The sequence below is a fragment of the Juglans microcarpa x Juglans regia genome, chromosome 5S, assembly GCF_004785595.1.
Source record: "Juglans microcarpa x Juglans regia isolate MS1-56 chromosome 5S, Jm3101_v1.0, whole genome shotgun sequence".
In the NCBI taxonomy this organism is placed as follows: Eukaryota; Viridiplantae; Streptophyta; class Magnoliopsida; order Fagales; family Juglandaceae; genus Juglans; species Juglans microcarpa x Juglans regia.
Window position 1 is genome coordinate 2932578 of NC_054603.1, and position 24346 is coordinate 2956923.

Below are 24346 nucleotides of genomic sequence, written 5' to 3' on the forward strand. Positions count from 1 at the left end.
TTTACGTACTTTTCACTATTATTTAATATTTTATAATTATTTTTTTACTATTATTTATAAAATATCTCAAAATACCTTACTATCCAAATGCAATCTTAATATGCCCGTGTTTGTAATATATAGCTCATGATTATTATGCAATATGCATTATTTCATAAATTTCCAAACGTATTATGGGCCAACAAGTGTCCTTGATATAGTTTGATTATAAATAATTTGACAAACATCATGCATGGTTAGGGACCTCTCTTTCCGTGGTGGTGGTGGGTGGGATGGCTCTGCGCGAGGAAGGAAAAATCCCTTCTACTGTGGCACCGATGGCGGCAAGATAACGTTAAGGTGGAGGCATGGATATAAAAATCTCCAAGAGTTTGGTCAATAACTTTAGAAGACCTCGAGCGCAAGATACCTCTCCATCATGGTTTGGATATAGCTTATTTATTAATATTTGTAATAATAGTTTTGTAAAATGGATTAGGTTTTTTTTTTTTTTTTTTAGAATTGGGGTGTTTGTAACTTTTTTTGTAGATGTTTTTTTTCTTAAGTAAAAAAAAAAAAAAAAAAAAGGAAGATATGTAGTTTTCTTATCATTTCTTTCATCATTGTTTGTTTTTTTTTTTTTTTGCGATCATATATATTGATAGAATAGTCCGAGGATGGGTCCCGAGAAGGCCAAATACTCTTATTTTTCGTAGATTTTTTTTATATAATTAAACATTTTAAAAAATTTACAATATTATTAAAAATATATTATTAATAATTAAGTAAAAAAAAATTGTCGAAACCCATGTCAGGCCCAACTTTTGGTAGCTCTATCATTTTCCATATCGATAACACCTAAATTGTTGCCTTTGTTTAGCAACTTTTGTTTTATACAAAAAGAAAAAGAAAAATGATATTTGTAGTTATAAAGTGCATAAATATCTTGCATTTTTTTGAAAAAATGAGTAAATATGATACTCGCATAAAAAAATAAAATTTTTTAATAGTGGACCCCCAAAATCGCTCTATTTTAAAAAGAATACGTAACGCTTACACAACACATGACTATATTTAGAGAGATGATAGTTGTAATCATGAGTACGCAATTACCGCATAATCACTTTGAAAAAATGAATAAATACAGAATCCACATGAAAAAAAATTAATTTTTTAATAGTAGATCTACTTTTTTTTAAAGTGACTATATGATACTTACTTACTCAACGACTATGTGTAGTATTACTCTTATATTTAATATTATTCATAAAACAATGATATTGTGTTTCTAGTTTTCTTAATTTAGTATGAATTTAAAAAAAAAAATTGTGCGCTTGATTTATACAATTCTATATTATCTATAAACAAAAATAATATATTTTATTAGAGACAAACGAAAATAATGTTAAGAATGAAGATTCTGCTTTCTTGACACACAAGTTTTTGAAACTAATAAAGGATTTTTTTTTTTTTTTTTTGGGAAAAAAGGAGAAAAATCCATTTAAGCAAAGGGAGCCAACATGGTCGGTGCCACGGCCACCGGATCTTTGCCTTAAAATAACGGCCTTGTGTGGCCATTACCTTTCAGAAACTCCACTTTCTTTTCTCCTTCATCTTCATCTTCATCCTCATAATTCATTCATTCATTCATACCCTTCTCTTTTCTCCCTCTCTCTGTATTACAAATCTCAAAAGGCTAAAAAGTTAGAGAGAGACTCACCTACAGAGCAATAATTCACTTTTTTCTTTCCAAGTATCTTCCTATCCTTCTCTTTATTGCCAGCTCTGCCAGCTCGTCCCTCCCATAACACCCACTTCTCATCTTTCTCACCCCCATCATTCCTATCAACGAGACACCGATCTCAGGTACGTAAATTCCCTCTGACCATCACTCCCTGAAACCTCATATGCTGCCGATCAGTCTTTTCAATCCCAACATTAGATCTCTTTCTCTCTAGAGTCGTAATTCGGTCCATTTGTTGGATCGTTTTCGTGGTTTAGATTGTGTTTCTTTATCTGGGTCTATGTGATATTCTGCTTATTTTAATGGGTTTTGACGGTTTTCAGTTTTTTCCTCTTTGTATTCAACTTGAGCTTTGATGTGATGGGTATCTCGGTTCTTGGATTGTTGTCATGGTCATGATTTAGTTGCTGATCATGTCTCTAAGCCTGTTGTTTTTTTCTGTTAGCTTTTTTACTTGTGAATGCCGAAAGGGATGATTGAATATGGAATTGAGTTCAGAAAACAAGGAGATCAAAATATTGGTAGTGCCTGTTAGTAAACCAAATGATTTATTATTGTTATTTTCCAAACTTTTTTATGCGAGATGTATTGTGATCTATGGGTTCCAAGTCGTTCTTGAATCACGCAGTTGCGAAGAAAATATGATTGCAGATTACAATTTTGATTCAGCCGTATATAGTCATTACTCACGATCGTTACTGAAGGAGACTCAAGTTTATTTTGGCGATTCCAGTAGAGTTGAGTTATAGGAGTTTTGAGCCGGCTTTGAAGACACGGATTGCTTTCCAACAATAATGTCAATGTGGTTGTGTCAGGGACGATATGATTTTGGGCAGGAATGGATATAGGATTATTCTCCCAGGTGTTTCCAGAGATTACAGGGGGGACTATAAACTTGGTTCTGTTGCATTTTGTTTGAAGTGTTAACATGGGACATTAGGCAACTACATTTCATGACTTGGACGTGTCTTGTCTTCCTGATGAGAGATATGGATTTTAAGTTTGAATAATAGATTGGTTACAGACTATATGGAGTTACGAAGGACATGCAAGTTCAGATCGGTCATCACGTTGGCTACTGAATAAGAATGCTCTTTTGATTTTCCAGTGCTCGTCTTCTTCAATTTAGTGGTTTGATAAGTTTTGCATGCAGGATATAGGGTGGCAAAACACACACACGCCAGCGCACACAGAAAAAGTTATTGTAGATGACTGACAAGTATATTTAATGGGATTAGTTCATTAGTTGGTTGTGACATTATGTGCAACTTGAAATTGGAATGATGAGATTGACTCTATGGAAGATTCATATTCTGGAATGTTATGCCTTTCAAATATTGAACCTGGATCAGCTAAGTCTCACTCTTTATAACTAACTATATTATATTGGACTTGGATCATAAAGAATCAAGTTATGAATAGAACATCTACACGGTTACTCTTATATTTACCAGAAGCTTTTTTATTATTTGTAAGTGGCACCAATTGGTAGAGAAACAGGTAAATTAACATAGCAGTAGAGTACCATGTCAAAAGTGGGGAAAAGGTGATATAGTAGTAGAGCATGGAAGCTATGGAGGTTATAGAACACATCCAATGTACTTTCGTGGAATTTCTGTGTCATGTCGACTCTCAAAAGTTCACATGCTAACGTGAAGAAAGAAAGGATAAAAAGAACACTTTTTTGGATGTGTTTATGGTATCAAGAGGTGGAATTATTAATTCCTATATGATGTATCACCGTGAATCGAAAGCCATGAAAAATCTGAGTGACTGCTGAATTCTGGAGAGTAATATCAAGTCTATAGGAATCAGTTTCTGCTCTATGGGAAGCAATGAGATAGAAGCTGAGATCGTGTATAAGAGTCAGATTCTGCTGATGTGATGAGTCATTCCAATTCCAACATGTCTCGTGATCAATGGCAAAGTTGGCAAGAGGGTGAGGGGCAGGGATGTTATGGTCCCCCCTAGGTTTTTAAAATCCCAATATACTTACTTTTTTGTTTTATCTTTTAAATATGCACGTGATGGATTTTTACATAAATGCCATCCCCAAAAGTTTTTGGACTCTTATCCACCACTCAATATATTTAGATTTTGACCCCGCTTCGAAAACTTCCTGGATACATTATTGCTTTTGGTTTTGGCAATTGAAAAAAAGAAATGAGGTAGCATGTAGGCAGAAAACCCAGATATGATAGATGGAGGCAATTCAAACACAAACCACTATGAGAGGATACCCACTTCCAAGAATAATGATCCTTATAGAGAGAAGATACATGTTAAGGATCTCTATGATGACTTCTCCAAGTATTGACAATGAGTTATGACTGATTGAAAACTTGCGTCGCTTTTGTTTGGGAACTTCCTTTATTTGTGGACCTTTCTTATCTATGCAATTGCCAAGTTGACTTTCTTTTCTCCCACGCTGTCACTTTGTTGTACCCTCCGCATTTATGGTGTCAACAAGCAAATTAATATGACTTTCTTCCCTTGTTATATTTTGGTTGTCTGATTCTCCTTTTGTTGTTTTTTTTCTTACTTTTTGTGCCATGGTACAGGTTTTTTTTGTTTGTGAACTCTTCTTATCTAATGAATTGGGATTGTCTAAAGCAACTCATAACAGTATAGATTATGTTGTTAGCTATCCTAAAGCGGAAATAGTAGGCTCCTGATTTTTTAGTGTCCATTCTTGACGTCTTTGTAATCTTCCCATTTGTTCTATTGTGCAGTTGACTCGTGGAGATTTTAGATACCAGAAAATAGGAATTTGGCTTTTTCTGAATCGGTGACAAAAAAGGCTTTCTGGCAATGTCTAGCTCTGCAAAATTGGATCCTGCATTTCAGGGAGCGGGTCAGAGAGTGTATCCTTACTATGAGGAGTGACATAAGACATGAACTTGTGGAAATGTTTTGTTCATAAATTAGTTGGTTTATTTACTATAGATTCATTTGTTTATAAATGTATACAGATTTTACTTCCACTGCGAACAGAAACTCAGTATAGATTTATTTCACCTTCAGCTGTGTGCGTGTCTGACTTTCCCTGGGTATTTTGTTTATATGTCAAACCTGCTGCCTTTCCGCTTTTCGATGTTAAACTTAACATCTTATAGAGGGACTGAAATTTGGCGAATCGAGAACTTTCAGCCCGTTCCATTGCCAAAGTCTGAATACGGAAAATTCTACACGGGGGATTGCTACATTGTCTTGCAGGTGCAAACTGCATTCATTGATCCTCTCTCTTTCTCTCTCTCTCTCTCTCTCTCATTTTATATCTCATATTTTTGGTATTTGTGTTTTAGACCTCACAGGAATACTGAAACTTAACTTCAATTTATGTGTAAAATGTGTTTTATGATTTCCTTTTCAAAGGAGTACATGTTGAACTGTTTGTGCTAAAACATTATTCTTGACTTATTCTGTTATTCTCCTAAGTTGCTGGGATTGGACATAAGGACAAAGTGGGTTTCATCTTGGTGTTTGTAACAACTATATAAAGTTTGGTCGGATGTATGCACCAATTAGAAGTAAATTAATATTACACGATTGTGACCCTACTACTTTTGTTCGTTCATTCGAACAAAAGGGTTTCAATAGAAATAAGTATGGCAAAAGGGCATCATATTCATTATATTCTTCTGGACTTTATAAAAACATTGCCTGTTATATTTCTTCTTGTGTCATTATATTCTTCTGGAGTTTATAAAATCTTTGCCTGTTATATTTCTTCACGTACTTACCTGTCATACATTTCTGCAGACAACACAAGGCAAAGGAGGTGCCTTTGACATACACTTCTGGATTGGGAAAGATTCAAGTCAGGTGTGGTTAAAAATATTGTTGTTTGGAGTTTAAACTTGCCTTAGACATTTTGTGTACATATGAAGCTAAGAGTTGAGCTAAAAATGTGGTCTCACTAAACCATAACTTCTTACAGGATGAAGCTGGAACGGCGGCTATAAAAACTGTTGAACTTGATGCAGTTCTTGGAGGACGTGCGGTGCAGCACAGGGATTTGCAAGGACATGAATCTGACAAATTCTTATCTTACTTTAAACCTTGTATTATACCATTGGAGGGCGGTGTTGCATCAGGATTTAAAAAGCCCGAGGAAGAAGAATTTGAAACACGGTTGTATATCTGTAAAGGAAAACGAATTGTCAGAATGAAACAGGCAGGGAAAACTAACTTCATGAATTGAATGTAATTTCTTTAGATGTGGATTTGAATAAATCAAGAAACTATCATTCTCTATTTTGCTTATGCAGGTTCCTTTTGCCCGGTCATCACTGAACCATGATGATGTATTTATCCTGGACACTCAGAGCAAAATTTATCAATTCAATGGTGCAAATTCCAATATCCAGGAAAGGGCCAAGGCCTTGGAAGTAATTCAGTTTTTGAAGGAAAAGCATCACGGGGGTTTGTGTGATGTTGCAATTATTGGTAAGGACACACGTATCTATTGTTGCTATGATGCTTTATGTCTGTCTACCATTCGCAGCAAAGAAAAAAAAGCACCTACATTATCCTGCCACTGCTTTCTTTTTGCTCATGTCTATTCGTATTCAATGTTCTCATTTCAATCAGCTAATTTTGCTTCATGGTGTTTACCATGCCAGATGATGGGAAGTTGGATACTGAGTCAGATTCAGGTGAGTTCTGGGTCCTCTTTGGTGGTTTTGCTCCAATTGGCAAGAAGGTCGCTAGTGAAGACGAGGTTATTCCTGAGGCCACTCCTGCTAAATTTTATAGGTATCCCCTCTTCCATTATTCTATTTGTGTGTCAAAGCAAAGCTTTCTTCAGTGAAGTTTCCTCCATTATTTTCCTCTTTCGTTTTCACTTTTGATTGAAAATCATTGTTTTATTAGTGGTAAGCAGCATCTGAAAAGGGCAGCACATAATAATGTGTCTAAAGTTTTTAGCTTCATCAGGTGCCCTGTGGTTCAGGAATCAGACTTTTTTGATATCATGGTGCTTATGTGTATGTTGAAACCTGAAACTCGTTTTATTTTATATATTTTTGGCCTTTTGGGGAGCAGACACGTGGAAAGTGCAATTTTGCATTTATACAGCATCTGCTTTGTTCCATAATTTAATTGAATGCGCGAGAAAATGATCTCAGGTGGGAATTGTCCCCCCCCCCTTTTCTTGTGAGTGGAGGAGTGGCATTCCAAGTGCAAGAGACTATGAGTTTCTGGTCAGTGGCTTTGGTCTGCATCTCTTTGTGCACGTGTCCTATTAAATGCATGAAGATGTGTAATCCTGACCATCAAATAGCATCTTCTGATGGCTCTTTGACTTACTATCATTTTCAGCCTAAATAAAAAGCTAGTTGGAGTTCAAATTAACAGAATGCTGTATAACGTTGAAGAGTTTTATGTTGCTAATATGGTCAATAGATGTGGCACAGATGGGTGGATGTTGATTTATTTTTGATCCCTGTTGTCAAGAAGTTCAATATGTCAGGTCTTAAGTGTAGATAGCTTATACTGTAATTTCTTTCTTAAAGGCGGGGAATAGTGTGACTAGCTTATTGTCTTGCAGATTCTGTGGAGAGGCTGTGTGTGTGTTTCCCCCCTCCTTATGCTATTTTTGGAATCTACAAGGTTTTCCAAGGAATATCTCACTGTGTTTTCACTTATAATGGATCTTAAAAGAATATTCAGTTAAACATTTTAAAAAGTAAGAAAGATCACCTTTCGATTTTAAACTTTTGTGCAGGCAACTTGTAGATATAATTATGTTTGCACTTGTGACTTGCAGGGATTGGAGTAAATGAAACTACTTATATTGACCTATAAAACAAATCAATATTGTCGTTGTTCTTAAGGTCAAGCATCAAACCAAGAGGCTGATAGCGTTTTATATCAACTTCTTGTATTTCAGTTCGCTGTTTGTCTTTTATTTATAATTTTGTTACTCCCTCTATCTCATACTGCATTTCTCCGCTTTTCTTTCTAGGATGTCCTAAAATGAGTGGCCATTTTCAGAAAACCTAAGCATTTAACCCGCATCTTACATTTATTTTTAATTAATAATAATGTCATTTCATATCAAGACTCTCAAACTAGGATGGAGGGAGTATGGTTTTTAGAGGTACATGCTTGTCTCCATCATCAAATTTCTTGTTCCGGATGAAAGCTAGCATGTACTAATTGGTGTGGCAGTGGCTCAAAACGTTTACTTGGTTTTGTTGGTTTCAAACAGCATTACTGATGGACAGGTGAAGATAGTAGAGAGTGAACTTTCCAAATCCCTGTTGGAAAACAACAAATGCTATCTAGTGGACTGTGGTGCGGATGTATTTGTTTGGATTGGCCGGGTAACACAAGTGGAGGAGAGAAAGGCGGCCATCCAAGTGGCTGAGGTAGTGGCGTAGCATCCAGTCTTCATATCTTAATGAAAATGGGATTCTTACCATCAAATTTTATCTCCAGGAATTTGTCTCTAGTCAAAATAGGCCAAAATCTACACGTATTACCCGGCTTATTCAAGGTTATGAGACACATTCATTTAAATCCAACTTTGATTCTTGGCCCTCGGGCTCTGCGACTCCTGCCAATGAAGAAGGAAGAGGCAAAGTAGCAGGTAGTGGCCATTTCCTTATGTGTAAATTAAACAGGAATAGTTTGTAGTTAACCTTATTAAATATTGCATTCTGTGCAATACTAGCTATGTTGAAGCAACAAGGAGTTGGTGTCAAGGGCATGACAAAAAGTACTCCTGTAAACGAGGAAGTCCCACCTTTGCTTGAGGGAGGTGGAAAGATGGAGGTCTAGTTGATACTTTTCATCATTTCTTTTGGAAATGACTAATTAGGCAGGCTGAAATTGAGCATCTCTTAGAATATTGACTATTGTTTTTCCCCAGGTATGGCGCATCAATGGCAGTGCCAAGACTCCATTGCCTGCAGAGGATATTGGTAAATTTTATAGTGGAGATTGCTACATTGTTCTGTATACGTACCACTCTGGTGATAGGAAAGAAGATTACTTTTTGTGCTCTTGGTTTGGAAAGAATAGCATTGAGGTAAAGTACATTGTTTCTAGTTTGGCTTTGTAATTTCTAAATGAATGGCTTCATACAGTTGGATGCAGTTCTTGTGATATCTGAAGCAGAGATATATATCTTCAAGTCCTTGCAATTAGCAATTCACTATGTACTTTTTTCTATTGCTGGTTTACAGAGACCCAGCAAGTCTTAAACCTCAAGACTTTACCCTCTATCATATTCTTCCAAGGCATAAGGTTCCATTTAAGCCAGAGATCAATGCATGTACCATTATATTGGACTGAGAAACAAAGCTAATCGTTTTCTTATCTGTGGATTTACATATTTGTTCCAGGATTTCACTGTTTCAGTATATTACTTCCACAAAAGATTTTGTCATTATTACATCTGGAAATTTAGTTTAAATTACACATTCTCCACTTCAGTGAACTCAATTAATCATAATCATTTCAACAAGGGTAATCATAAATTTGGTCTCAACTCAGAAAATTTTATCTGAATGGATTTTTTTTTTTTTTGGGGGGGGGGGGGGGGGGGGGGGGGGGGGGGGGGGGGGGGGGGGATGTTGTGGGGGAACCTAAATCCACTATCAAGGGCATGTATTTTTGTTTTTCAGCCTTACATCCTTGCTTCACCGATCCAGTTGCTTTAATTTTCACCATTACCTGCCACGTGAAAAACTCTACTTATTTTTTTGTGGTTAGTGATCCATGTTATGGGGAAAGCATCTTAACTTCTTCCTCTTATGTGCTTAAGGATATAAAATATCTTGTGACAATTAATTTCAGGCATTTCCTTCAAATTTAATCTATTTTGTGAATAATTGCATCTCTCTGTTTTATTTATTCTTATTTTTGTTAACTGTTGTTTAGTTTTGATAATTATTCAGAAAGATCTAACATCTATTTATGCAACGTCAGATTTTCTCAATTACTGGTGAATGATGAAAATCTGCATGTAGTTCGGTCTATTTGTAAATTTATGCTTTTTGAATCTCGCTTCATATGAATCATCTTGCTTCATATGAATCATATGCTTTTTAAACCCTGAGGGGTAGCTCAGCTGGTCCGGCCTTGGGTTTGCTCCCTAATGGTCACCAGTTCGAGTTCCCTTAGGGTCACTAGATGTTTACTTGGTCATTAACTTCAGGGCCCCGTGGGATTAGTCGAGGTACGCGCAAGCTGGCCCTGACTCCCTTCGTTATAAAAAAAAAAAAAAAAAATGAATCATTATGAAGTTGAACCATGACGATCTGCTGATGTCATGTTAAAATATAGTTTTTCAGATCTTTTTTAGTAGTTGTGGGTTAGGAATTTTCGGTTGCCTCCCATTTAGGAATTTCAGGAGGAGCATTTAGTTGGCTCCAGGAGGAGAATTTCAGGAGGAGAATTTCACAAGAATTGACTCTCCTACCTTCAGTGGGGAGGATTCTCGAAGTTGATTTAATAAATTGAACCATTTCTTCACTTATTACAACACTCCTCTTGCATCATTTCATATGGAAGGCAGAGCCCTTATCTGGTTTCAAGACTTGGAAGATTCAAGATTGTTGACAAATTGGGATGTGTTTGTTAAGGCCTTGTTACTGGGGTTTGGGGCTAGTGCCTATGACAATCCAATGGAAGAATTAACAAGGCTGAGGTAAACTGGCTCTATGGAGGATGATAAAGCTAAGTTTGAAGCTTTATCTAATAGGTTAAGAGGTTTATCAGAAAATTACAAGTTGGGTTGTTTTCTGAGTGGCCTTAAAGATGAAATAAGATTACCTGCTAGAATGTTCAACCCTACAAGTCTTTTAGCAGCTTATGGTCTTGCTAAGATTCAAAAAGAGCATGTGCAGATTAGCAAGAAACCACAAAATTTAATAGTAGTTATGTAGCAAGGGGATTTACCAAGAACCCATCAACTTTTGGGGTGAATAGTAGCAAGAACAGCCTACCTGTGCATAAGATTTCTCAAGCCCAGATGAAAGATAGAAGGGAGAAGGGCCTCTGTTATTACTGTGACTTGAAGTGGGTGCCTGGGCACAAGTGCAAGAGTCATAAGCTGTTCTTGATTGAGGAAATTGTTGATGACTTTCCTGATGCATGCAGCAATGAGGTGATTGAAAAAGAAACAGGTGTGCCTAGTCAATCTTTGTATTACTTAGATGAGACTAAAAGGCCAGAGATATCATTGAATGCTATTACTAGAGCAGTAGGGCCTAAAACCATGAAGGGCAGAATTGGAATGCAGTGGGTAGTAATTTTGATAGACACCGGGAGCACTCACAATTTTGTGGACCCAACTGTTATCAAGAAGGGGCATTTTACAGTCAATATGAAGGAAAGAGTGCGTGTTAAAGTGGCAAATGGTGATCAAATTGTCAGTGAAGGAAGTTGTGGGAAAGTTCCAATGTGGATACAAAGGACTTTGTTTTCAATTGATGCCTTTGTTTTAATATTGGCAGGCTGTGATGTTGTTTTGGGTGTTCAGTGGCTGCAAACACTGGGCAATATATTGTGGAATTTTGAAGAATTGAATATACAGTTTGGCTATTTTGGGAAAATAGTTGTATTGAAGGGTTTGAAACAGCCAACATGGGTAGAAGAAGCTCCGACTTTCAAGCTGAAGAATTTGGAAAAAGAAGGGGTAGTATTACAGTTGATGGAGAAAGAAGTAGAGACTGTTGACATTCCTTACGTGATTCAAACTCTTCTATCTACATATAAAGATATTTTTGCTGAACCAAAGGGGTTACCCCCTAATAGGTCTCATGACCATGCCATACATTTAAAGCCTGAATCTAAGCCAGTATATGTTCAACCATACAGATACTCTTATTTTCAGAAAGAAGAAATTGAGAAGATTGTAAGAGAACTGTTGCAAAATGGGGCGATTCGTACAAGTCAAAGTCCATACTCTTCTCCAGTTTTATTAGTGAGGAAGGCAGATGGTAGCTGGAGAATGTGTATAGACTATAGGGCTTTAAATAATGAAACAATAAAGGACAAGTTTCCCATTCCAGTTGTGGGGGAGTTGCTTGATGAATTGTTTGGGTTACAGATTTATTCTAAGCTGGATTTATGATCTGGTTATCACCAAATCAGGGTCAAAGAAGAAGATATTCATAAGATGGCTTTTAGGACACATGAGGGTCACTATGAATTTTTAGTCATGCCTTTCAGCTTGACTAATGCACCCTCAACATTTCAATCTTTAACGAATACCATTTTTAAGCCCTATTTGAGAAAATTTATTTTGGTATTCTTTGATGATATTTTGGTGTATAGTAGAGATGAGGTTGAACATGTCCAGCACTTGAAGATTACACTAGAGTTATTGAGGCAGAACCAGTTGTTTGCAAAAATGAGTAAATGCAAGTTTGGGTGTACTAAGGTCGATTATTTGGGCCATTTGATTTCTGCAAATGGAGTCAAAGCCGACCCTACTAAGTTGCAAGTCATGGTTGACTGGCTAGTACCTACAACAGTTAAATCTTTGCAGGGTTTTCTGGGTTTAATTGGGTACTACAGAAAATTTATTAGAGGGTATTGTGGGATTGCTACTTCCCTTATTGCCCTACTTGAGAAGAACAACTTTGTGTGGGGTGGAGAGGCTCAAACAACTTTTGAAAAGTTGAAAGAAGCAGTTACTAAGCCTCCAGTCTTGGCTCTTCCCGACTTCTTCAAAAGCTTTGTGATTGAATGCGATGCTTTAGGTACAGGTATTGGGGCAGTTTTGATGCAAAATTCAAGGCCTTTGGCTTTCTTCAGCCAAGCCTTGAAGGGTAGAACTTTGAATTTATTTACCTCTGAAAATGAATTCCTAGCATTAGTGTTTGCAGTACAAAGGTGGAGGCCATATTTGTTGGGTCAGTCTTTTGTCAGACTGACCACTAGAATTTGAAATATCTTTTGGAGTAAAGGGTGGGTACTCATATGCAACAAAAGTGGATCACGAAGTTGTTAGGCTACGATTTTCTACGATTTTGTTGTGGAATACAAAAAAGGGCAAGAAAATCGAGTGGCAGATGCCCTTTCCAGGCAGTTTGAAGAATCTGCTTCCTTATTTCTTATTTCATTTCCTATTGTGAATTGGTTGTCAGAACTTAAATAGAGTTATGCTAATGATTCTCTTCTACAGGCATTGTGTAAAAAGGTAGCCGAGGGTCAGATGTCATCCCTAAGTTATGTTGTTAAGGGAGATCTGTTATTTTACAAAGGAAGGTTGTATATACCTAATGATCCCATCTTTATTTAGAAACTACTACATCTACTGCATAGCAGTACTAAGGGTGGACATTCTGGAGTTGACAAAACCCTTTATAGGGTGAGGAGAAATTTCTTTTGGCCAGGCCTTAAGGGTGCTGTTAAGGAGTTCATACGAAGCTGTGATGTGTGCCAAAGAATCAAGGTGGAGCAGTCCTTGCCCAATGGGTTGCTTCAACCCTTTCCTATTCCTAGTAAGCCTTGGACAGACATCTCAATAGATTTCATTGAGGGTTTGCTAGTTTCAAAAGGTCACTCAGTCATCTGGGTGGTAGTGGATAGATTGACTAAATATAGTCATTTATTTCATTATCACATCCATATACTGCTAAAACTATTGCCCAATTGTTTTTTTTTTTTATAAGTAAAACAAGTATTTATTAATTCACCAAGTGTCAAATTACAAAGAAAAATGCCCTAATTATGAAGGAGCATTAGAAACTAAGAAGTCATGAAGGTCCATGCCATTAAAGTCTACAACAATGGCCCAAGTACAAAGAGTCCTAAAAAATAGCAGTTTTAGCTCCTCCAAAGATCTCTCTGTCTTCAAAAATCCTCTTATTGCACTTTTGCCATAAGCACCACATAATACAGATAGGGATCATCTTCCAAACTGCTTTGATCTGTCTCACCTCTCGAATTGACGTCCAGCAAGCCAATACATCCAAAACGGTTTCCGGCATAACCCACGCTAAATCCATTCTTTTAAACACCTCGTCCCAAAGAGTCCTGGCTATCTCGCAGTGTAAAAGTAAATGATTCACCGACTCACCCCCGCTTTTAGACATGCAACACCAATCTGCAATGATTATCCTCCTCTTTTTTAGATTATCTGTGATGAGAATCTTGTCCAAAGACGCTGCCCACACAAAGAATGAGGCTTTGGGAGGAGCCTTATGATGCCAAAGCCTTCTCCAGGGAAACTGTATCTCTGGAACTTGTGTGAGGACCTTATAGAAGGAGCGAACAGAGAACACCCTTTTTCCCTGCAAGACTCCACCACATCTCATCTTCATGCTGGATATTTGGATGAACAGAATACAAGAGACTATAAAAATCTACAAAACTCTCTATCTCCCAATCCTATTGCCCAATTGTTAATGCAACATATATTCAGATTACATGGATTTCCAAGATCTATTGTATCTGATCGAGATCTTATTTTTACAAGCAATTTTAGGAGAGAACTTTTTAAGATTCATGATGTATAGTTGTGCCACAGTATTGCGTACCACCCTCAAACAGATGGCCAGTCAAAGGCTGTTAATAAGGGCCTCGAAAACTATCTTAGATGCTTTGTTGGAGATCATCCTAAGGACTGGATTCAATGGATTTCATTAGCGGAGTGGTGGTACAATACCTCGGTGCATAGCTCGATGAAGATGACCCCTTTCAAGGCTGTGTATGGTTTTCCTCCACCTCGGTTGGTATCTTATATACCTGGTACCACTCAAGTGGTGGATGTAGATCAACAACTGTTGACCCGAGATCAAATGCTACGTTTGCTGAAGGATAGCCTGCACCATGCACAAGATCGTATGAAGAAGTTTGCAGATCTAAGGAGGAAAGAACAGATTTTTAATGAATGTGATTGGGTCTACCTTCGATTATAGCCATACCGTCAGATGTCAATATCACGGCGTCGATCTCTCAAGCTAGCTCCACTTTTCTATGCCCTGTTTCAAGTGACCCAAATAATTGGGGAAGTTGCTTACCGTCTCCGGTTACCCCCATCATCTCAAATTCACCCAATCTTCCATGTGTCTTAGTTGAAACAGAAGTTGGGATCTACTGTGATGGTTCTACCACAGTTGCCTCCAGTTGATGCAGTGGGAATTATTAAACCAAAACCAGCTGAGGTTTTTCACAAGTGGCAACGTAAGCATCAAAATCGAGCATTGGTGGAGTTGTTGGTGCGATGGCAAGGCCAGTAAGCTAAAGATGCTACTTGGGAAGAGTTCCATTCACTCGCGGCGACCTTCTCACACCTTGTGGGCAAGGTATTTTGAAAGGGGGAGGGATTGTCATGTATCGAGAGTGGCAGCTAGGGCAACAAGAGATCAGAGACGGCATGGGGTCTCAGACATGAGATTAGGGCATCATATGACTATTGGGTTGGATGGGCCGATTTAGTGATGGGTTATGTGCAGTGGGCCCTTTTAGTAAAGAAATAGATTGTAAATAAATGAGGGTTATGTGCAGTGGGCCCTTTTAGTAAAGAAATAGATTGTAAATAAATGATGGGTTAAAGCCCAGAATTGTAATTGGCCCGTAATGGCTTACGTAGTAGATCAAAAGTGTATAAATAGACATTGATCAGCATATGGAATTAATGAAGAAAATACAATTCAGAATCCAAATTCTCTGACTTCTTCCTTATTCTCTCTCTCTCTAATTCTTTTTATTACATATTTTCTCTCTCTATTTTTTGGGCGTGTGACAAGCCCCCTTCAAAAGCAAATGTGGGTAGGGTTGAGCTCGGCAGAGAGTTCAAGAATGGGTTAGGGTCCTGTGCTTAAGATTCAAATAAGAAAAAGAATTTCAGACCTTTATGCATGCACCTTTGTACAAGTGCCGTGCACAAGTTCTGGCCAGGATAATTGGAAAAGATCAAAGCACTCAGCCAGCAAATATACACTTTCTTCCTATCCAAGGGAGGAGAGCCTCTCAAACTCCATGTTCTCAGCTGGCCTGCCCTAGTTGTCTCGTAACCCCCTTACTACTTTTGCCAGTCAAGTTCACAGTAGTAATAGTGTAAAGGTAAGTTGGGGTGCGACCTTAACATCAGGTCGCATCTTTCGCTCTCTATCTAGATATATCTAGAGAGAGAGATCCACTGCATAAGCAAAACAACTGCTTGTTACATGTGTGCTCCCTGATTTGGTTATCAAGAAATGGGTTTGATTTGAGGGACACTTGCCCATGCTACTATGTGGATGGTATGGAGGGAGGGGACTAACAATACTTTTAACGGTACAGAACTAAATTGTAACTCTCTTTAAACCATTTGTATACCTTCTTTGTATGATTGGATGCGCGTAGGGTAACATGCAATAGGTTCTCTCTTGAATATGATTGCTCTTTAGAATTTCAGACTACGAAAGCTAGAGAGGATATAATTCCTATACCTGGTGTATTTTTTTTCCCTTATCTGATATGTTTTTATTACTTAAATCCAAAAAATAAATAGTAAAAATTGAATCCTGATGTTTCAGTGGTATGGTACCATTTTCTGCTCTCCCTTCTCTTGAAATCATCATTTATTCAAATTGTAGCTTGCATATATTGCATTTTACTGATGCTTGCTCAAACAAAAAGGGTGCTAATTTTAAACCTTTGATTTTCTTGCATCCAATTCACACCAGGAGGACCAAAAGATGGCTACTCGTTTGGCTAACACTATGTTCAACTCATTAAAGGGGAGACCTGTTCAGGTAGCATATTTTTTTTATTCAAGATGGGGAATTGACCAAAGACTTGCATATAATGAGTGCTTCTTGCAGGGTCACATATTTCAAGATAAAGAGCCACCACAATTTGTTGCACTTTTTCAACCTATGGTGGTCCTCAAGGTATCCTGCTTAAGCTTCTGCAAAAGTTCCTTGCATATCAGGAGTCAGTTATAGTCTCTAGGATAAGATGTTTCTCTCAATAAGGGGGTTTATAGCTAACAGTGTAAATGATTGTTTAATCTTTAGGGAGGTTTGAGCTCTGGTTACAAAAAAAGTATTGCTGACAAAGGTTTGGTGGATGAAACTTACATGACGGATTCTGTTGCACTCATTCGGATATCTGGAACTTCTGTTCATAACAATAAGACAGTGCAAGTTGATGCAGTATGTGTTCATTGGATTTCTTTTTCATTATACTTCAACCTGGTTTTTGTTTTTTTATTTTTTAAGAAAAATATATTCTATCTTTGGACAAAGCTTGCATATGCTGGCTTCCTTGATGCTGCCTGTTAGTGATTTGGGAACCATAAGTCTGCCTGGGTTTTTTTTATGTGGTCTGTTTTGATTGTTCAAACCATCGATTGCCCTATTAATATGTAAATTGTTTATTTTATTTACACAACGTTATAAATCTTGAATTTCCATCTCTCCATCTCTCTCTCTCTCTCTCTCTCTCTCTGCGTGATTATTAAAGCATCCAACCAAAAATTACCAGGTATTAGGTGGAAACTACCAGGTAGTCACCTGCTAATAAGTGGCAAGTGTGCTAGATATAATGACATTAATAGGCTAGCAAGAAATGATTACTGCTTGTTTATTATCACCTATTTCCCTGTCCTTTTTGGAAATCCAAACTATTCTTATACATTAATTTGTTAGACATTTATAATCATTTGAACCGTTTTGCTGTTATGAGAACAGGAAAAATCATACATTTGTTTGTTCTTGTTTAGGTTGCAACGTCATTAAACTCTACAGAGTGTTTTATCTTGCAATCGGGCTCTTCAATTTTCACCTGGCATGGAAATCAATGCACCTTTGAGCAGCAGCAGCTAGCTGCAAAAGTTGCTGAGTTTTTGAAGGTATACATCTTGAAATTGTTCTCTTTTTAGCTTTGCTCCTGCATATTGTGGCTTTGAAACATCATTGAAAAGCATGACCAAATGGGATTAACCGCTAGTAAGTTGAACATATCTCAGTAAAGCCCCCCCAAAAAAACTTTGATGTATAACGAGCTGATCTTTTTTATTTCTGACTTTTTTTTTTATAATAGAAATAAATAAATAAATTTTGATGGCAAGACTGTTCTTTTAAGTCTTCCCATGCTTCATGTTTTTATGGTGGACTTTAACTTTCCTTTCCCCTTAAAAATTAATGAGGCTAATTTCTTTACATTTTCACATTAAAAAAACAAAAAAAGTATTGGCTGGCTTGGGTTCCCTACCCCCCGCGCCAGCTTTTTTAAGTTTGAGTCGTGAGAAATTTAGGATATAATGAGCATGCACGGTTCCCTATTCTAAACTTATGGATCCAAGTTGTTTTCAACTGAGTATAGTGCTATATTTGACTCTAGAATATATCACGAGTTTTTGGTTATTCTATTGAAATATGTTCGATGTCTACGTATTTTCACCAGTTTATCATATGTTAGTGCCAAACAAGCAAGCTGGTGGAAGTGCACTTGGAATTTATACAATTCATGCTTAATGTATTTCTGTGAATTATTTATTTATTTTTTTTTTTGTAATTAATAAGAAATTTTATTATCAAGAATAGGCACAACCCAAGTACACAGGATGTATACAAAGGAAATACCTACTACACTCTAGAAAGCAGGAAAACTAAAACAGAAACAGATTCAGTACATTATCATTATTCCTTACAAAGATCTTAGCCCACAAACTCGAAGTAGAAAAGAAAAAATTCCGAAGATCTTCTTCAGAAGAACGCTGTGTCTTCAAAACATCTCCCATTCCTTTCCAGCCATAGACACCACATTAAACACAAAGGAATCATTCTCCATCTGGCAGCTACACATTTCCTTGCCTCAAAGCCACGCAAACATGCAAGAAGATCCACAACTTCCTTAGGCATCACCCAATATAAACCTGTGAATATTAAAGCTCAGTTCCTTCTATATTGTTATTAATCAAGTAAAGAGTTATTTGCCTTATTCAGCCTGGAGTTGCTCTGAAACATGCTAAAGAAGGAACAGAGAGCTCATCCTTCTGGTTTCCCCTTGGAGGGAAACAAAGTTACACCAGCAAAAAGGTTGCTCTGGAGATTCTCAGAGATCCTCACTTGTTCGCATTCTCATTCACCAAAGGTAGCACTCCTCTTCCATGAGTTCAGTTGATGCTGCTGCATTAAGTTTTCCTCTCACATAATTTGACGCATGACAATCCAAGTTTAAAAGTTGATAGTATGATTATCCTTCTAACTCTCCTTGTTGTGATCATTTTTGTTGTCGCATGGATCCACCCAGGAAAGTTTCAGGTGAGTTTTAAACTTCTTTATATCTTAGATCGGGTTCTCAGTGATTTCTATATTCATTTTTTTTTAATGTAAATTATTGGGCAGGTAGAGGAAGTTTACAACTTCTCTCAGGACGATCTGTTGACAGAGGATATCTTGATACTTGACACGCATGCTGAAGTATTTGTCTGGGTTGGTCAGTCTGTAGACTCCAAAGAAAAGCAAAATGCTTTTGAAATTGGCCAGGTACTGAATCTGTTCAGGCTTTTGTCATAATTCCATGACACTCTGTTCTCAGGAGGCAATATTTGTTTTTCAGAAATACATAGAGATGGCTGCATCCATCGACGGGTTATCTCCAAATGTACCACTATACAAAGTCACCGAAGGAAATGAACCATGCTTCTTCACAACATACTTTTCATGGGATCATTTAAAAGCTATTGTATGTATTAAAGCAATATATCTCTTTTTGCATTGATTTTATCCTTCTTTTTAAATTTCTCATAATCATTATTTTCTTTTTCCAAGATCGAGGCAATGGTGTTTCTTGTGACATATCCATGCAAGGTTAAGAATAGAACAAAATATCTGCCCATATGGTTGAAATGGAGTGGAGACATGCTCACAGTTTTTAAATGTTTTAGCTTTTATAATTTCTTTTATGCCCCTGCCCCCAAATCCAATCAAGTTTTTAGGATTCGCTCAATAACAAGCAATGATATTTAAAAGCAAGTACAAAATGCAGGAATCAAGAACTTGGAAGAATGAGAAAGCATAAAATAATGTCACATTAAGCAGATTTGAAGCATTCTTTTGCAGGGGTCTCAAAAATAGTAGTTTGAGAAGCATTTAGATTGTAAAATATCACAGTATATGACCGTATCTTTTCAAGGGATAGCATATAAGTGGAACTATCATATGGTATTTGCACACTATTATTACCAGTTACCATTTGTTCGATTTCAATGGCTAAGAAACTAATCCTAAGAATGATTTATCATATTTAGTATTTAGTATGAAGTTGGCTTTTAAAAATCATGGAAGTACATTCTCGGCATGTTTAGTTATGACTATAAATTTTCATACTATGATGAGTTTGTGATGTGTGACAAATGATAATCAGAATAACCCCCCGCCCCCGCGCAGGGGGGAAAAAAAAAAGAATTAGAGAAAGAAAATGATGAAAATAATAGTGTTTAAAAACCTGTTATCATGAAGTACATGGTTACATAAAAAAAAAAAAAATCCTTTTTTTGTTCTTCTTTTTGCCGTGCCGAGAAGGTCATCAATCTGTTATCAGAAGTCTCTTGCACATTTTTATCTGTTGATTACTTCTAAAATTTTCCATGAAATGTAGGCTCAAGGAAATTCATTCCAAAAGAAGATGGCACTGTTGTTTGGGATTGGCCATGCTGTAGAGGTATGTGCCATTTATTCCAGTACAAGTTAATTTGGTCATACTCTTACTGTGCTTATGTGCAGTCCAATGTAGCATGTTTTTGTTTACTTATGGGCCAGGATAAATCAAGTGGGAATCAAGGAGGAGCAACTCAAAGAGCTTCAGCTTTAGCTGCCTTATCTTCTGCATTCAATCCATCTTCTGGGAAATCAGCCAATGCGGTAAACAAACTGCTGATGCCTCTATTGTTTTGCTAAATCCTTTCCTTTCAGCTGTATACTACTATAGTGTTAGTTTCCTCTGGCCATATAATAGGGTGAGGCATGTGGGCCCACTTCTGCAAGTTCTAAAACATTTCCAAAGGGGTGCATCTTAATACTCTGGTAAAAAATGGGAGATGGATGCCTTGCAGAAATGTAATTGGCAGTGTAATGTCGTAATGTTGCTTCCTGCAGAATGAATACTTTCACAAGAACAATCTATAACATATATAATTTTCGAAGCAGTTTTCTCCTGCTGAGACATGTAATGAATCCCCAATGTTAAATGACTATAAATCTGGTACTTTCAAGTTTAGAATAATTTGAAAGGTCATGCCAATAAATATTATACAATTTGGGATTTCAGAGGTTTAGAATACTCTGTCTACTTCCATATTAACACTTCATATTCTTTCGTCTATATCTAATTTATTTCAATTACTAATTGAAGAAGACCCCACAATCATGTTATTAACACAATTAAGATATGGAAGTGAACTAACAATTCGTGCATTGCAAGAACAAGTGACTAGTGATAAAATATTGCCCGTCGAAGTTTTAATGGGTTTGACAGAGAAGAAAAAGGCAGAGAAAAATATCAAACTGTCTCTCCCACGTTTCTGTAATGGGTTACAAAAAATTTATTCCTAGCACGCCATATATCTTGTAAGCCCGCGTGGGAGAGAACAACAACATAGTAACGATAATAATGACCCTTATCTTGGGAACTGTGAAAGATGCTTTGTGCATGTGTCTCTTATATCTGACATAATACATCCAGGTTGAAAGCAAGCATGCTATATTGTGCCCTTGAGCCTTAGCTCCCTTGGCATTTCATTTGAGGGACTTACATCATTAGAGATGTCTGTTTCACTGATTCACATTCAGGAAGGTATTAAATTTCTCCTAATCTGTTTGAAAACTTTGAAGGAAAAAATCTATTCAATTTGATTTTGGAAACAGGATCAGAGGTGGTTATTCCACCGTTTTGTGTGGGAATTTGAGCAGAATCAAGATCTCTCATATGTGACTCTGGAAGGTGGTACTTAATCCTATTAGTGGAGAGACCAGCAATTTTAGGCCTTTAGTAATAGAGGAATGCTATTCGTGCTAATCAATTGTACAAAAAGATCATAGGAAATGACGTGGCAGTACACTTTTATTATTTGGAAAGACATCGCCTTCCCTCTTTTTCTGAGAATGGTTTGATTTGGACAGGTCTTGTACAATGTGGTCTTGTTGGTTTCCATGATCATCTGTGGTCATGATTTTCGTGAAATTGTAGCTTTCCCCTTTGCATTGCCATTATCTTTTGTGCTTCTGCATTTTCTGTTTTTATTGCTGTTATCATCTGTTAAGTAGTATCAAGTTTATACACCGATGAGGATGATCATGGCAACATGCCTGCCTGTCTTTGAGACATTCATATTCTAAATCAACTTCCAATGCTATATTTCAGGCTCTGGAAAAATCCAATGGGTCAAATCAAGGAGGTCATAGGCAAAGGGCTGAAGCTCTAGCTGCCTTAAACGCTGCATTTACTTCATCCTCTGGAACCAAATCTTCTGCTCCCAGGTCATCTATCGCAGGTCAAGGATCACAAAGAGCTGCGGCAGTTGCTGCTCTTTCATCAGTACTTACTGCTGAAAAAAAGCAATCACGTGATCCTTCTCCTACTCCATCCAATAGCAGTCCTCCACCAGAAACTAACCCCCCTGGTATGATAGACATTATAATTCTGGTTGTCTATATGAAATAATTAGTTTAGAAGTAAATTAAATGTTGGAATTGTTGCATAAAGTTTTTGAAAGCTGCTATTTTTCAGACATGTTGAATTCTCCTGACTATTTTGCTCCTCCTCTCGTTTCATGTTTAGCAAGATTATACCCAGTTGGTAAATTGAGGCACCTGGCCTTTGCAGTGGTGGTGGTGGTGGGGTGAGAAGCACTGATGATAATGTCACTTTTAAAAACAATATCTAGCATGGTTAACAAGATGGAGTACTTAGATTGTTATATATATATATATATATATATATATATATATATTTTGAGAAATGATGTTGTAATGACCACATGGCATCTGTTTTCCATTGACAAGTAAATTTTACCCTTGGGTTTGTTCACCTGTATCTTAAACTTTTGAACATTGGCACATTTTGAGTACTTAAAGCAGAAGCAAAGACTGACAATGCCCTATCTGAAACAGAGATCCCTCAAGGAGTTCCATTAGTCAAGGAGGCTGAGGAAGCTGCAGCTGTATCTCAAAACAATGGGGAGGATTCTGAGCCAAAGCAAGAGACAGTTCAGGAGGACAATGGTAGTGAAAGTGGTCAAACATTCACTTATGATCAACTGAAGGCAAAATCTGATAATCCAGCGACCGGAATTGATCTTAAACGGAGAGAGGTTGGCTCTATTATGAATGTATTCATTTTAATTTGCATGCAGAATTGATTTTAACTTCTTTTTTTCCCTGAATTTTTAGGTTTATCTGCCAGATGAGGAGTTCCAAACTATATTTGGGATGACCAAAGAAGCATTCTGTAAATTGCCAAAGTGGAAGCAAGACATGCAGAAGAAGAAAGTTGATTTATTTTAGAGACCGAGCACATTAAAGAGAGAGTTTTCCACCTAGTTTTGGTTCTTTGTTATTCAATTATATTGATCTCACTTCTGAGTTGGGTATCTGTGGTTCATTGGTAGAACATACCTGGTTTGCAATGTCTTAGCCCTGTGCTATCTGCCCTTGATGAACACAGCTGTGATAGCATCGGTATTGTTTGTGATGGCATCTGGAGAGTGATTCTTTTATTTTATCCTTTGAAAGTGCTGCTGCCTTTTGTAATGGTCAGTCTCACAGATTCTAGTTTAAGAGGCTTGAGGCAGGTCAAATTCTTTTATTTGGTTAGTATGTATTCCTTTTTGTGGTTATCCGACTGTTGTCATCTTTTAGTTTGTTAAAGGGGGGAGGTGTATTGTATATCCAGACTCCAGTGCATTTGCATTCAGATTCTAAGCCAAAGAATGGCAATTTGTCGATTGCTTGCGATTTTTGAGTTTTTTACTCATACTGCTGAATGCTGTTCTCTTTGGTTTTATGCTATACATGATGATGTTGAGTCTTCAGATATATATATATATATATATATATATATATATATATATAATAATTATCAAATAGGGGAATCAAAGTTCCCCACTCATTTTGTTGGAAAGTTATTATGTTAAAAATAAATAAATAAATAAAGCAGGGTTTGGATTGTTTTGAATTAACGTTTGAAAAATGTTTTACTATTATTTATAAGCAATACCAACCAAAGAGATCAAAAAACTATGCCACGGGGGGATGAATGAAGATAATTTTGAATCGGAGCTCTAGATTTTTGTTCTGAAAGCTCCGCTCTAATAGCTCTAGATTTTGAATAAGGCGAAAGCTCTAGATTTTGAATCAGCGATTTTCCAAAAAGTAGACCCGATCTAATAGCTCTGAATAAATTAAATACATGCATTAAGATATGAAGGCTTATTATTTCACAACAATGAAAGCACTTTTTCACTCTTTCATCTACTAGGAGATTTTAATTGGAAAAGAAAATGTTTCATATTAATGGATTCGGTCCATAACCATGAGTTCCAATGTATGAGATCTTGTAGTACTAAGATTTCATAAAAATAAACATATATTGATTTTAGGTGTAGTAGTGCTAGGCTACCGCCCAACAATGACCAATAGGCTTGCTGCCTAACACAAATTTATCTTTTTA

The 24346-nt window shown here is 36.9% G+C and overlaps 1 protein-coding gene across 2 annotated transcripts; it reads left to right on the forward strand.

Annotated features, from left to right (window-relative positions):
• Window positions 1-1492: 1492 nt before the first annotated feature.
• LOC121268398 (villin-3-like) lies at window positions 1493-23708 on the forward strand. Of its 2 annotated transcripts, XM_041172657.1 has the most exons (25): window positions 1493-1845; window positions 2393-2859; window positions 4456-4587; window positions 4840-4939; window positions 5486-5548; window positions 5664-5900; window positions 5995-6172; window positions 6349-6481; window positions 7938-8097; window positions 8168-8318; window positions 8403-8503; window positions 8601-8759; window positions 16357-16425; window positions 16495-16563; window positions 16690-16827; window positions 17397-17525; window positions 18622-18769; window positions 18929-18939; window positions 19024-19164; window positions 19238-19363; window positions 20279-20341; window positions 20440-20541; window positions 22040-22298; window positions 22789-22988; window positions 23068-23708. In XM_041172657.1, the coding sequence occupies exons 3-25, from the start codon at window positions 4535-4537 to the stop codon at window positions 23179-23181; spliced, it is 2904 nt and encodes a 967-aa protein (XP_041028591.1). In that variant the 5' UTR covers window positions 1493-1845; window positions 2393-2859; window positions 4456-4534; the 3' UTR covers window positions 23182-23708. The 2 variants fall into 2 exon arrangements, with proteins under 2 accessions (XP_041028591.1, XP_041028590.1); XM_041172656.1 differs by lacking the exon at window positions 2393-2859 and having other exon boundaries at window positions 1494-1845.
• Window positions 23709-24346: the final 638 nt, after the last annotated feature.